Raw genomic sequence first — 15,525 nt, 5'->3', positions numbered from 1 at the left:
CTGTGTTTAGAGCTGCACCTGGTTTTGGCTCAAAATCACTGACCAAAACACTGAGGTGTGAATGAGGCCTAAGACTTCTCTTGTTACACCACTTTCTACATCAGCCCATTACTGGAGTAAGTGCACCGCTATTTTTTTTTTTTTTTACTTTTTGAAAAGCATCAGTGGATAAATATGACTTAGGCCTCTGCCAGGAGACCCTCTGACTTCAGTAACTATGACCTATGTGCTTTGAGAAGCAAACACAATTAATAGACGCTACCAGGGGCGTAACTACCATAGCGACCGCTATGGGGCCCAGGGCAAGAAGGGGCCCAGTTGGGATTATCTCCTCTTCTACTGGAGGTGAAAAACTTGGTCAGGACTCTGCCCTCTAAATGAACAACTTTTAGCAAATTAGGCAGTGGAAAAATGTCCCAAAGGTCATTAAAAGGGGTTTAGGTGCAAACCTTTCTGTCCTGTCTGGGGGGCCTGGTTTGACCCTTCCTGTGGGGCCCTTACTTCTCTATGTACGGCACAGTGGTAAAGCAAACCCCAAGTGCTTGACATTACAGCAGGCATTTTCTGGGCACTGGCTGGGTATTTCTGATTGTACCTGAGATTTGTGTAAATACATAGACTTACAGATTGCCATCTGACCTTTATCCCAAATTTCACTGTGGATCCATTTGTCATAGGAGAGTTGTGCAATACACAACAATGAAACTGAGAGGGAAGGAGTGATACTGCTGGATGAGTGTGCAAGTTATTTAAGGGGAGGGGAAGGCGACACCAGAGCCTGATTACCAGCCCACCTCACTTATCAGGTGAAAGAAGCCAAGTAGTCACATTCTGACTCTGAGCTTGTGGGACCTGGCATGTGTCCTGACTGATAACTACATGGCAGCTTCATCCAGCCACAACTGTACCAATGGTAAGTGCAGATACAGACCCTCACCCTCCATAGCAATATGCAGCTCATTAATATCATGTCTGTATACTTCTATCAAAATTGGTGTAAAGGAAAACCAGCTAAGATGCCCATAGCAACCAATCAGCTTCCACCTTTCATTTTTCAGAGCTCCTTTGGAAAATGAAAGGTGGAATCTGATTGGTTGCTATGGGCAACTAAGCCAGTTTTCCTTTACACCAGTTTTAATAAATCTACCCCATAGAATATAAAGGGTTTTCAAGGGCTCTGGTTAAGGCTAGGGTTCCATGGCACTTTAAGGCACCTAAGGCTGGGACTACATGGCAACATTGGCTGCAACAGTGATCCCAGAATAACATTTCTGGAATTTTGGCAACTTGCGAGTCTCAATGCAATCCTCCTTCAGTTAAATGGCGATACTGCTACACAGCAATCGTTGGCGTTGTGGCCAAGAATGGTGAATGTGGTCATCACAACCAATGTCCGCTATAATAAGGTGCCACTGGCTGTGCAACATTTGTGATCTTTATAGCACAGTCACTATACATCTGCAGTGTAAACCACTAGTGTCATTATCTGGACATGATCTCATAGGATTTTTATTTTTATTTTTTAATAATGTTTAACATTCTTATAAATCTAGGGTTAAGCAGTACAGTGCTCCCACTCCCCAACATATTTCGGGAAATGACTGGGCATTGGTCTGAAGTCATTCTGGTTAGGGAGAAGTTGTTGGGTGGGTCACCTTTGCTGGAGATATTTGGAATCTGTTTCCCATAGCTGCCACTGGTAACCTGAGCCTGGATGTGTCTGTGTGAGATACCATCAATATGCTAGCTACAGAGCAATCCCTTTTTTTTTCTTTGTGTGTGTGTGTGGTTTAATGGATTCCTGTGATTTCTCTAATCCCTGCCCCAAACAAAATATACACAGTGGTACCTCAAGTTACAATATTAATTGGTTCTAGGACGACCATTGTATGTTGAGTAATTGGTTCCAAAGCTCCAAAATGTTATCCAAGAGAAGAGAAAATGAAGATTTAAGAAAAATAGGCAGATAACTAAGAGCTAAAACAAGTCCTTACATATATCCGTGAGAACTAGTAACTAATCCAGCTATATTACCAGAGAACTGGCCTTGATTGGTTAGATCTGAGTCTGAGGCATTGTATGTGGAGTCTAGTTTCAACTTACGATGGGTCAGAAAAGACCACTGTATGTTGAAAATATTCTATCCTGAGGCCATTGTATCTTGTCATGAGCCAACTGTAGGCCAAAAGTATATCCCTTTACTGTGTGTGTATATTTTAAATCTCCTGCTTCTATACATACGACTTAAGTATGTGGTTTTTTTTTTTTGCCATCTGTAGTTTTTGCTGCATTTATTAAAGACAAAAAAAAAAAGTGGGGGTCATTTATAAAGACCAACTTTTTTATGTCGGTCTTCATTTCCCCTTTGTGTGGAATTTATAACGAATCGCGTTCCTCATCATAAATTAGGCGCACCTCCGGCAGTCCGTGCACCAAGAGTTAACTGACTGGCGTAGTTCTTCACCAACATTTACGCCTGTTTCCAGGCATAAAGGTTGGCAAATCTGTTGGGACTGATGTCCTGGCCCCTGCTACGCCGCCACCACCACTCCCCAGACACTCCTCAAGCGTCAAACACGCGCAAAAACACCATTGTGACAAAACATTGTTGCATAGACATTTAAAATGCCTCAAAAAAGACCCCTGTGACTTTCTTTTACACCAAAAACAGACATAGCGCTGTTTATAAATGACCACCAGTGTATGTCTTACAACTAGCACTTTCTTCATGGTATATTTCTCCTATAGGCCTTGTTCACACGAAGCCTTTTGCAGGAACATTTTGGTATGGACCCTGCACCAAAAAGCCCACCTAGTGACCCCACAGAATCCAGCTACAGTGGTCTTCAATGTGTTGCCATTTCCTGTAGACCTTCAACTTACACCTGGAGCTGGCATTTTTACTAAGAGTACAGAAAAATGCTACCAAAACCAATCTCCAAGAGCATTCCTCAACCACTGAACATGTGGTAGAATGTGCAGACCTAAAGCAACGCTGTGTTTATTTGAAGGACCACTAGACCTTCTAGTGACATCTTTACACTGCCACATACTAATACAATTCATGCTTTTTTCCACAGGGACATTGGTCACACTAACTTGCACCTCAGGCCAGGTGACCTGTCAGATTCTAAGGGACGTTAACTTGTCAGACTCCATTTACCAGAACCTGACGCTTGATACAAGTGGGTCTCCTTCAGTAAAGTCTAACCATGATTTTCTTGTTGGACTGGCACTGGCTGTGTTCTCCAGCATCCTCATTGGGAGCAGTGTAATCCTGAAAAAGAAAGGTCTACTTCATCTGTCAGAGAAAGGACATACTCGTGCAGGTATGGAAACTAGGGTGCAGTGTGCCCTGTGGCCGATGGACTTGGAGTGAATGAGAGAGCGAGAGAGATGTGACCTTCAGCAACAGCATGGATGTTGAAATGTGACATGCTTAAAGGGTATGGCCACAGTTGGCAATAATTTTATTACTCCTTAAAGGGTTGTTCAGTTTCTGATATTGTTGTCCTTAGGATAGGTAGGTCATTAATATCAGATCAGTGGGGGTCTGCTCCTGTACCACCTCAATCAGCTGTTTGAAGAGAGCGCAGTGCTCCTTTGAGCGCCACATTCTCTTCACTGTTTACCTACATACTCACTGGAATGGGAAGGAGCAGTTATAGTTACACTCCATCCCATTCAAATGGATGGGGTGGAGGAGCTGTCGTTTTACCTGCCCGCCGCTGTAATGTTGAGGGCGAGCAGGTAAACTGTAAAGAGAATCCAGCGCTTCCAGGAGCAGTGTGTTGCCTTCAAACAGCTGATCGTGGCAGTGTCGGGAGTCAGACCCCTGCCGATCTGATATTGATGACTTGTCCTGAGTATAGTATAATTAATAACTTGTAGAGCAGCACTTCAGTACCTTATTGACTCCTCATTGGAAGGCCGTCTAGGACTCCCGATCCACTGAAGTCCATTCATAGAAATTCAAATAGTAGACGACGGCAGCATATTCTTTCAAAAGTTTCTTTATTAGTGGTTAATCCATGAAAAATGTATAAAAAGGCTATAAAAGCTGCAACGTTTCGACTACGCAGTTGTGTTTGTCAAGCATAGTATGAAGTGGTCCCCCCATATCTTATATAGGGCATATAGTGACACCCACATTTTGGTAAACCAATCAAATTAAACAATTCATATTCACAATTACCTAGCTTGAAACACTACCAATCGGAGATCAACAAACTGTGATTGGATTGCCATCACCATTCACCTATACATAGTGGTGGTACTGAGAGCACTGATCAATGGACACCTTACTTTACGCACCATATCACAGCTTGGCGTTTTAGATCCTTCAATGCCCATGCACAAGAGTGCAAATCCCCTCCCTGCTCGTTCATAATCACCTCTGAGCTTCATCACCTGGTAATCCCTAAGAATTCTTTCTGGTCCGGCTTACTCAATCACCTGCGCTCAGCCGCCTACCCCGCGCTCCTCCCCAGATCCTCCAGTCACGTGATCACATCACATGCACGTAGCCAGCAAGAGACAGCCTCCAATCTAACAGGGCATCGAGATACCTAGGAAACTCCAACTATACTTTGCTGCGAACTCTAGCTTATCGATGCAAGGGCAAACATTAGATAGACAGAAACCCCCAATTTTAAAGTGCAAATGTGTGTCTTATCGCTGTAGGTATTTTGCGCTATTGTACATCATCATATTGTGCCAATTTGTAAATCGCCCACTGTGTAAAACTGTACATATTAGGCATCAATTGCCACATGTTCTCCACCTGTGAACAAAAATAATAAAAATTAAAACCAGGTTAAAAACGACAACCTACTTACCTGTATAGCCTAAAATCAATATTGACGTAAGACATTCTATTCTATACCACCTACATTGAATTCAATGTTCAATCCAAATGGCTGCAGTGACTTTAATGTAAATATCCATTTCAATTCCTTCTTCCTAAGTATCATTTCCCTATCGCCTCCTTTTCTCAGAAATCCTACGGAGTCAATGACCCTGAATCTCACTTGATTAATCGAGTGGCCACATTCAATAAAATGTTTAGCCACTGGTTTGTCTAGCATACCTTTTCTGATCGTGCTCTTATGTTTATGAATTCTTTCCCTGATCTCCATAGTTGTTTCCCCAATATAGATCATACTACAGGAGCACTGAATCATATATATCACCTCCCTTGATCTACACGTGTAGTATCCCCTAATCTTGTCTCTACGTCCTGTATAGGGGTGCACAAAGGTATCATCATGTTGCCACAATTGCAACAACCCAAACAGGAAAAGTTGCCATTTTTGTGTGGGGCAAGATATCTCTGCCTATTTACCTGTGTGCCTCCTATATACGCTTTTACCAGGCGATCTCTCAAATTTTTCCTTCTTGTAAGCCATCAAAGGAGGTTTCCCAAATTGTTGTATTGACGGTAGTCCTTTGTGTAAAATGTGGCACTTTTTTTTATTTTTTTTATTTATTTTAATATACTAGCTATTTTTCCACTGTGGCTACCAAATGTCAACACAAAGAAGATTCTACGTGTTTCGTTACTTTTAAGAAGCTGATTGTAATGTGCTACTCCTATCAATCTTCATCTCACTGCATGATCTTTGCAAGAAACGTCTGGAATAACCCCAGTTCCTGAATCTTTTACACACCTCTTCAGTTTTTAAATCGAACCTTTGTTCATCAGAGACTGACCCTAAGTAATTGACTCCATGGGAGGGATTGTATCATCCTACGTGGATGATTGCTATTATATTCAAACAGATTATTTTTGTCTGTTTTTGGTACAAATCTGTTTTGATAAATCCATCTTCAACATAGACCTTTACATCCAAAAATTGTAATTCATTTTCTGATACAGTTTTAGTAAATTGTAATCCTGGTATACCCAAGTTCAGGTGACGATGGAAGTCATTCAATTCCTCCATTGTGCCTGTCCGGATCAAAAAAATGTCATCGATGTAGCGCCACCAGCACAGGATCCTCCCCATGAATGTTGATTGGTACACCAGTCTGTCCTCAACATGGCAGATGAAATGGATATTTACATTAAAGTCATTGCAGCCATTTGGATTGAACATTGAATTCAATGTAGGTGGTATAGAATGTCTTACGTCAATATTGATTTTAGGCTATAAGTATGTTGTCGTTTTTAACCTGGTTTTAATTTTTATTTTTGTTCACAGGTGGAGAACATGTGGCAATTGATGCCTAATATGCACAGTTTTACACAGTGGGCGATTTACAAATTGGCACAATATGATGATGTACAATAGCGCAAAATATCTACAGTGATAAGACACACGTGTGCACTTTAAAATTGGGGGTTGATATCTAATCTTTGCCCTTAAGTCGAAAAGCTAGTTAACAGCAAAGTAAAGCTGGAGTTTCCTATGTAATGTGATGCTCTGTTAGATTGGAGGCTGTCTCTTGCTGGCTATGTGCATGTGAGTTGGATCACATAACCAGAGGATTCTGGGGAGGAGCGCGAGGTAGGCGGCGATCGCGGCTGAGCGCAGGCGATGGAGTAAGCCGGACCAGAAAGAAGCCTTGGGGATTACCAGGTGATGAAGCTCCGAGGTGATTATGAACGAGCAGGGAGGGGATTTGCACTCTTGTGCATGGGCATTGAAGGATCTAAAACACCAAGCTGTGATATGGTGCGTAAAGTAAGGTGTCCATTGATCAGTGCTCTCAGTACCACCACTATGTATAGGTGAATGGTGATGGCAATCAGTTTGTTGATCTGGTAGTGTTTTAAGCTAGGTAATTGTGAATGTGAATTGTTTAATTTGATTGGTTTACCAAAATGCGGGTGTCACTCTATGCCCTATATAAGATATGGGGGAAGACCACTTCATACTATACTTGACAAAGACTACTGCGAAGTCGAAACGTTGCAGCTTTTATAGCCTTTGTACATTTTTCATGGACTAACCACTAATAAAGAAACTTTTAGAAGAATATGCTGCCGTCGTCTACTATTTGAATTGTCCTGAGTATAGGTCATCCATATTGGAAATTGGACAACCCATTTAAATAATAAGCAACTTTGCAAATAGTCTTGATTAAAAAAAACTTATACAGGCTTGCATCTAAAACTCCTATGCAGGCCTATTCGTCTCCATGGTAACAGACTACAAACCTCCTCTGTAGTCTGATCCTACAGTCGTTCTCCGTTCCGTCTGTCTCATGTTAATTAAATACATATCTGTACGTGACAGAGTGAGACTAAGACCCTTTAGACAATGCTATGATGAGCTTGATGAAGGACTTTGGGGGCCATTTATTAAAGACGCGGTCTTTGATATCCCATGCGCTGCTGGAGGATGCTCTTAATTTATGACTAGGCATAAGTCTCATCGAACATTAAGCACGTCCTTATGCCTAGATAGAAATCTACTCAAGCTCCTGACTAGAATAGATTTCAATGTTAGTTACGTCAGGAAACTAGTGTAAATGTTAGGATTGTGCTGGCTCTGATTTCCCCCTATGTTTGCGTACAGCTATGTTTGGAGGGGGGAGCTGTGTGACTTTCTTATGCCAAAAACTGGCCTAGGGAGCTTTGATAAATGACCCTCCCCTCTCCCTTGTGTTCTGAATGGAGCCTCCTAGTGCTGTGCATCTTTAGTAAAAGGTCCTTGATTTTCCATCTGTACGTACGTTTGCTGATGCTTTATGGTTTCATTCTAACCTACTGAACTATGCAACTGTACGGAAAAGTGATGATGGTGAATGCTATATTTATAAAAACCCTCCACCCATTTCTTCAGACACCACCTGCCACATTTGCATATTTTCAGGGAAAAATGGAGGACATGTCTTTTCAGGTGTCACGTGTTGGAACTTGACACTCCTGGGCTCCAGTGCAAAATCTGTAATGAGGAGGTCCTTGTTAACCATGTGTTCTTTTAGATGACCTTTTTGACTTTCGGCTGGGGCTGTAAACCAACTCTTTTTGTAGTGAGGTTTTCCGCTGTCTATCAACTGATGACTACAAGCATGCAACTCAATTAGGGACATTTATCAAACCTTTTAAACTATTGTGGCGTAATAAAGTTACACACCATATGTGTACCATAGTTTTTGTCCGTCCCATTCTATTTTTTTATTTTCTTTTGCGGCCTGTATGCGGAACCATTAATTTAAAGGAGTTATACAACCCCAAAAAATGCCCCTCACACAGATTGTACTGACGGGGGGCAGCCAATAGCAGGTCGCGACTGGAACGAGCCTTCCTAGCAACCCCATCGCGGCCTGCTATTGGCTGCCCTCCCACTCGCCGGATGTTTTGATCCGTGCAGCGGGGAGATGCAGCAGCGGCCATGCGGGCAGCAGAAGCGGCATGGGTACCAGGGAGCAAGGTAAGTACAATCTGTGTGAGTAGCCCGGGCATTTGGGGGAGCATTTTTGGAGTTGGATAACTCCTTTTTAAATGGGGCCACACAAAAAAAACGAAAATGACTGTGTCCCGTTTCTGCATGTCCGTTCTACAAAAAAATAGAACATGTCCTTTTTCTTGTCCTCGTTATGTACAAGGATAGGATTGTTTTATTAGAGGCCGGGCATTCAGTTCTGCAAAATGCGGGATGCACCCCATACTGTGCTCCATTCCGTGGCCTCGCAAAAAAAAAAATAGCATGTCCTATTCTTGTCTGTTTTGCGGACAAGAATAGGCATTTCTACAATGGGCCGCCCGTTCCGCAAATTGCGGAAGGCACACGGGCGGCTTCCATTTTTGGCGGACCGCAAAAACGGGAACGGTCGTGTGCATGTAGCCTAAGTCTGAATATTATGCTATACACTAATTACTTTGGTGACCTATTGTAATATATCTGATATTTTTGCTTCTGCCATTGGGTGAGTGTTTAACAGGGCAATGTTTAACCTTTTTTAAAATCATGCTTTTGTCTTTATTCCAGGTGCTGGTGGGCATGGCTATTTGAAAGACTGGTTGTGGTGGGCTGGACTTCTTACAAGTAAGCTTAAAGGGGGGAACCCACTTTCACATACCTTTTTGTGGAACTCTGAATAAGTTCCCTGTGTTTTATAAAATCTCACCCATATGCTGCAACAAAAAAAAATCTGCAATGTAAATTGACTGGCGGTCTGGATTTTAAACCCACAGCATGTCAATTTATGATGTGGATTTCGCCAGGTAATCCACAGTAAAATCGGCATCCTATACACTTAGTTCACACTGCTTTTTCAATCACAAATGAGGACCTCTGTGGGTGAGCAGATGAAACCGCACTCCTAGATTACCTGCCATATTCGTGCATTGCAACAACAGCCCACGGATTTCAGTGGGAACTGTGTACAGCTGGGACTACACGGTGGTCTTTCCTGCAACGCTTGGCACATGACCAAAGATCACTTTGTAGCAGAGCAGCCTTTGAACTGAATGTTGGTGCTGCGGCTGTGATCTCAGAATGGATTTTTTTACGATTCTGCGGTCACTGCAACTTTAATATATAACCCCATTCAGTTCAATGGCTGCACTGCTAAACAGCAATCTTTGATCAGTTGACTGATGTCACGGGCGAGATCAGTGTAGCCCCAACCTAAGGCCTGTTTCATGTTTGCGGTAAGCAGGTCCAAGATACAGTCTGTCCCCATTCACTATAACTGGGACTGGTGGAGATTTGGCCGCTACCCGGTAAATATACCGAAAAGCAGCTGGATAAAAGCTGCTGTGTACAGCGGTATTTGGCTGCTCCTCTGCATATTTACCGGGTTGCGGCTGGATCTCCGCTGGTCCCAATTATAGTGAATGGGCCGGACGGTATCTTGGTAGCGCCTGGTATTTACGGATCCAGCAGGCTGTTCCTGGCCGTAAAAGTGTGCCGGATCTGCTTAACGCAAATGTGAAACAAGCCTTATGCTGCTTTTCTCTTGTGACACCTTTTTAAAATAACGCCCCTGATTCCAAGTATTTGGAGTCTATGGGAATAAAAAATAAAATAAAAAGTTCAGAAAATACTTGGTTAGTAATTGATGGGATGTGTGCACCTAATATGTACATAAAGCATAACTTCCTTTATGCAAGGCCATTTTTAATGCATGGGTTTCTCTCACTCAAAGATTTGGTAACTCCAGGTCCCTGGTAGTTATAAGCTGCGTTGATAGCGGGGAAGGTGTTAACTTTATGTAATTGAATAATATGCCTTCAATTTATTTTATTTTTTTTCTTAGTGGGAGGAGGAGAAGCTGCCAACTTTGTTGCATATGCTTTTGCCCCAGCCACCATTGTGACACCACTTGGGGCTCTCAGTGTACTGATAAGGTAATGCTCATAATCGCAAGTACTGCTCATTTCGATTGGGTAAGCTTAGCAAGATTATACATTAGAAACCTACATTTTCTTGCGGTCTATCAAAAAGTTTTTTCTTTTGTTCTGTAGTGCCGTGATGTCCTCCTATCTGTTAGGTGAAAGGCTGAACCTCTTGGGAAAATTGGGGTGTGCACTCAGTGTGTTGGGAAGCACCGTTCTGGTAATACACTCCCCAGAAGAACAAGCAGTGACTACCTTAGAAGAGATGTCCTCAAAGCTTAAAGACCCAGGTATGGGGTGCATTCAGAAGGACATAATGGAAATTGGAAATTAAATAGATCAGAAATAGAGCTCCTGTGCCGAACCATAAGATAGGGTGGCATGCTGATAGATGGAGAGAGATACATTGATGGACATGCAGATATCCTGAGGAGGATGGTGGATGACTCGAGGCCTTTCACCCTTTTCTCCTTGCTATAACTTGAGTCTATTTTTTTTTTTTTTTTTTGTTTTGTTTTTTACACCCTCTTTATTCCAAGCTTCTGCACCACAAAACCTGCACACTTTTTTTTTTTTTTTCTGCTTGTGTAGGAGCAATATTATTGCTCTTGCCTGCAGGGGTTTGCTTGACTGGATAAAAAGTTGGGTCTGTGACTGACTAAACTTTTCAACCAAAGTAATCATGTTTGTCATTACTGTACTGTATTAGAAAGTGTTACTAAGGGAGTATTTGGACTATACAGATCTTTGTAAATTCTTATTACATTTGATTACTCTATGGTAATTTCTGTCTTGCTTTACCCGATACAGGTTTCATCATCTATATCACTGTGCTGTTCATCTGCTGCTTGGTCCTGATCTTCATTCTCTCTCCTCGTTATGGCCACACAAACATCCTTGTCTACTTGGCAATATGTTCTCTCTTGGGTGCCTTCTCAGTGTCTTCTGTGAAAGGGTTGGGCATCGCTGTGAAGGGTCTTTTCACAGGTCTACAAGTTGTCCAATATCCTCTTCCATGGATTCTTATCCCCATTCTGATCATTTCCGTGGTTACACAAGTTAACTATCTCAACAAATCATTGGACGTGTTTAATACTTCCTTAGTCTTTCCAATCTACTATGTCTTGTTCACCACTGTGGTTATCACTACGTCTCTCATCCTGTTTAAGGAATGGGTGTCTATGTCTCCATTTGATGGAGTAGGGGCAGTTTGTGGATTCCTAATCATCATCCTAGGTGTCTTCATGCTCCATGCTTTCAATAATCTGGACATAAGTCTTAAAAGTCTACAGCAGCAACTACATTGTATAGCTCCCGATTCTACCAAGCAACCAACAAAAAAAGACGACCAGATAACCTTGGTAGACAACATGGAGACGCAACACACTGGTAGCATTCCCAAAGTGTTTGTTATATACACCTAAAGAACACATTCCATTGTATAGGTTTGGAAAAGTTGACTTGATGCTCTTATCAAACTCTGTGGAAGTGATTCTTCAGTTGAACTGTGATACCTTCTTATGTCAAGAAGATCATTCCTGTTAGGCAACCTCATAAGACTTGAAATTGGGTCCCTTCCTGAACACCATATTCCATACCCTTCTTTGGTTATACTTGGACAATGCTGCTGAGTGATATGACAATGTATATGGGCTGTTATCTGTCACAATGATGTCCAACAAATTTTTTTTTATTTTTTTTGTACATGTAGAATTTGCTAAATATTTGTTGTACAAGATGACCTCTTCTGTGTAGAGATGTATGCCTCAAATGAGGCCAGAACTCTATAATGTTATCAATTTTGTACATATTTTAGAATATTATTTTTTATATATATTTTTTTTTTCTCGTTACACCCTGTCTTTTAACTGATTTTAATAAGTTATAAAATGAATTCACAAATAAATGTGGTAGACAATGTGTTTTACTATTGGAGTAGAAAGTGTCCCATTGAGTTTTGCAAATGATATAGGTTTTGAGAATTTAACCCTTAGAGGACCAGGCATTTTTCAGTATTTTCATTTTTCACTCCCTGCATTCCCAGAGTCATAACTTATTTTTTTTTTTTTTTTCCCATCACCATATTCTGACCCCTATAAATTTCTCGTAGTTGAAGTGTACGTGACTTTTTCTAACATTTTTGAGGGAAGGGGGGAGAATTGAAGTGCCAAAAAATGGTGAATTGGCATTTTTATTTTTTTATCCGTTACACCATTCGCCGTATGGCATCACTACGGTTATATCGTTTTCACACACGGCGATGCCCATGGTTGTATGCATGTGTGTGTATATATAGTTTTGTTATAACTAGGTGACTATAACTGGCAATCATTACATTGCCCATTGTTTTTATAGATGGCTAGATAGCCATCAATGATCACTTTATTTTTATATAACAATACAGAACTGCCACCTAGTGGCCTGTATTAGTATTTTCCACAATAGCTGCCGAAGCCTGCTTAAGGATTTGGGCTATTGGAGCAGCATCACAGGTTCCCTGATCTCAGCTGGCTTCGGCTTCCGGACTGCTTACATGTTGTGGTCACATTTGACAATGGCATCTGAGGAGTGAAATGTATGCGATCAGCCTCATGGCTGATTTACATACATCCACTGTGGTCTCTGCTGTTTGAAACAGCAGAAACTAAAGTGGCTATGGCGCCTGCTGCACTTGCAAGTGGATGTTATGTTTAGAGATGCAACTTCTGCCATACATATAGGGGTTAAAGGGGTTGTCCGAGTTATGAAAAAAAAAAATATATATATATAGCAATATATAACTAAGCTAGGCAAGTTTCAGGCAAAAAAAAAAAAATATATTTCCTAATTTCCCTGGTTCTTTTGTGGCCCTTGTTTACATGCAATAAAAACCATCTCTGCCCCTCCCGCTGCTCTGCTAAGGGAGTGGACACGAGCTGTGCTGAGTGCTGGGAGAATCAGCAGCATCTTGTATGTGTAGAACTACAAGTCCCAGCTGTATAATAACACTGCTAATACACACAGCAGTGCAATGCTGTCTCTAGTCTGTCAGCTCCTGTGCCCAGCATTGTCTCCTCACTGCCTGCAGCTATCCAGTCTGTGCAGCTGAAGGGGTTAAGAATCCTAGGAGAGGGCAGACAGCCTGGCAGTGCAGGGGGGCGTGGCCAGCACAGTCTGGTTTACAGGCTTGTAAACGAACTTTATCAGAGCAGGGAGAGAAGCTGACATCACAGGTCATGTGACCCTCAGTCAAATCTGCTAAACCAGGCACTGCAGATAAAGTGAGTTAATTGTAAAGTTGTTATATTTGCCAACTTAGGAACATAGAACAAAAAAATAACTTGGTCAACCCTTTAAAAGTTAAGAAATATAAAAAAAAATTGTATTGAGACATTATTATAATAAAGGGGAGATTGATCCTCTCCTCCTCACTGTGACCTGAACTTTCCCGATGCCTTTGGCTCTTAGGCAGGACAGCCTCCGCCAACGGAATCTCCACTAGGCCAAAGAAACAGGCAGCACCCACCAGAGTTCATAAGGAGCATATCCGATATTGTTCCTTAGGCCTCAAGCACATGACCGTGGTTTTGATTATTTTTTTTGTGGATTGGATGCAGACCCATTAATTTCAACAGGGCTCCAAAAGATGTGGACAGCTCAATGTGTGCTATCCGCATCCCCATTTCTGTTCTGCAGCCCCGCAAAAAATAGAGCATGTCCTATTGTCCGTTTTGCGGACAAGAATAGGCAGTTCTTACAGAGGGCAGGAAATAGCGATTCGCAAAGTGTGTAATGCACATGGCCGGTATTCATGTTTTGCATACAGTAAAAACAGCTTACAGCTGTGTGCATGAGGCCTTAGAAGCATTGCACTAATTACAACATTGGAACAATCATGCTACATTTTTGCCCTCTGTATGAATGTAACAGATGAAACTTTTACATGAAATCTGAGACGCCTAGCAGTACTGTATACTATAATCCCACAGATGTCTATAGCTGCTGTATTTGGGTTCTGTACAATTTAGATTCTATATTGCGGCCCGCAAATATGCGGGCACAGGCCGTGTGCTCCCCGCATCATGGATGCGGGACCCATTCACTTGAAACAGCGTTTCTGTCCGTGCCTCCGCAATAAAATAGAACTTGTTCTATTTTTTTTGTTACAGTGCGGATGGATGGGACATTGGGGGCCGCAAATTGCGGTACCCAATGCATGAGGCCTAAAACTGAAAAGCATACTGCATGCTACTTTTCTTCTGGTGAGCCCAGGTCAGCACACTAGATGTTAGTCTTCAACCTGTGATTCTTCAGCTTTTGGAAAATGACAGGGAGTTGTAGTTTTGTTGCAACACACCTAGATCCCTCACATTAAATGGTTAATAAAACTGGCTAATATCCCTACCAGTCTTCTGAACAGGTGTTGTCTGGTATCCAATTGATGCTTTTGCAGACTCCCTTAAAGTTTGTTTAGAAGTAATCAGTGGTCTCAGCAAGGGGGCATACAGTGCCTTGATAAAGTATTCATACCCCTAAACTTTTCCACATGTTATACCCACAAACTTAAATGTATTTCATTGAGATTGTATGTGCTAGACTAATACAAAGTAGTAAGTAAATGTGAAAAGAAAATGATACATGCTTTTCAACATTTTTAATGAATAAAAATCTGTGGAGTGCATTTGTATTCAGCCCTCTGTACTGATACCCCTAAGTACTTTGTAGGACAACCTATCACTGCAATTACAACTGGAAGTTTTTAGCTCTAGCTCAGATTGGATGTGAACAGCAATTTTCATGTCTTGCCACAGCTTCTCAATGGGATTTAGGTCTGGACTTTGACTGGAACATTCTAACTCATGAATATGCTTAGATCTAAACCATTCCACTGTAGCCCTAGCTGTATGTTTAGGGTCGTTGTCCTACTGGAAGGTAAACCTCTGCCCTAGTCTCGAGTCTTTCAGCCTCTAACAGGTTTTCCTCCAGGATTGCCCTGTATTTAGTTCCATCCAGCTTCCCTGTCCCTGCTGAAGAAAAGCATCCCCACAGCATGATGCTGCCACCATCATGTTTCACGATGTGGATTGTGTTCAGGGTGATGTGAAGTTAGTTTTCTGCCACACATGGGGCCAGATTTATCATTAGCTCAAGTCAGAATAATGGAGTGAAAAATTTGCAAAAAAATGCGCACAAATTTGTGACTTTTTTCTGCCCTGCACTATGCTCGACAGTTTTCTGAAAGTGGGCGTGTTTTC

At 41.8% G+C, this 15,525-nt stretch overlaps 1 protein-coding gene across 1 annotated transcript; it reads left to right on the top strand.

Annotated features, from left to right (window-relative positions):
• Positions 1-879: 879 nt before the first annotated feature.
• On the top strand, positions 880-11,715 carry NIPAL4 (NIPA like domain containing 4). Its single transcript, XM_040436425.1, has 6 exons — positions 880-913; positions 3,081-3,329; positions 8,940-8,996; positions 10,213-10,303; positions 10,421-10,581; positions 11,102-11,715. Exons 1-6 carry the CDS (start codon positions 880-882, stop codon positions 11,713-11,715), a joined length of 1,206 nt encoding a protein of 401 aa, XP_040292359.1.
• Positions 11,716-15,525: the final 3,810 nt, after the last annotated feature.

This window comes from Bufo bufo, chromosome 1 (genome assembly GCF_905171765.1).
Source record: "Bufo bufo chromosome 1, aBufBuf1.1, whole genome shotgun sequence".
Classification (NCBI taxonomy): Eukaryota; Metazoa; Chordata; class Amphibia; order Anura; family Bufonidae; genus Bufo; species Bufo bufo.
This window is presented reverse-complemented; position numbering and strand designations above follow the sequence as displayed.

Coding starts and splice junctions, on each gene's coding strand:
- NIPAL4 (XM_040436425.1), top strand. CDS start 880: ATGGCAGCTTCATCCAGCCACAACTGTACCAATG. Junction 8,997..10,212: donor GTGGGCTGGACTTCTTACAA/GTAAGCTTAAAG, acceptor TTTTTTTCTTAG/TGGGAGGAGGAGAAGCTGCC. Junction 10,304..10,420: donor GCTCTCAGTGTACTGATAAG/GTAATGCTCATA, acceptor TTTGTTCTGTAG/TGCCGTGATGTCCTCCTATC.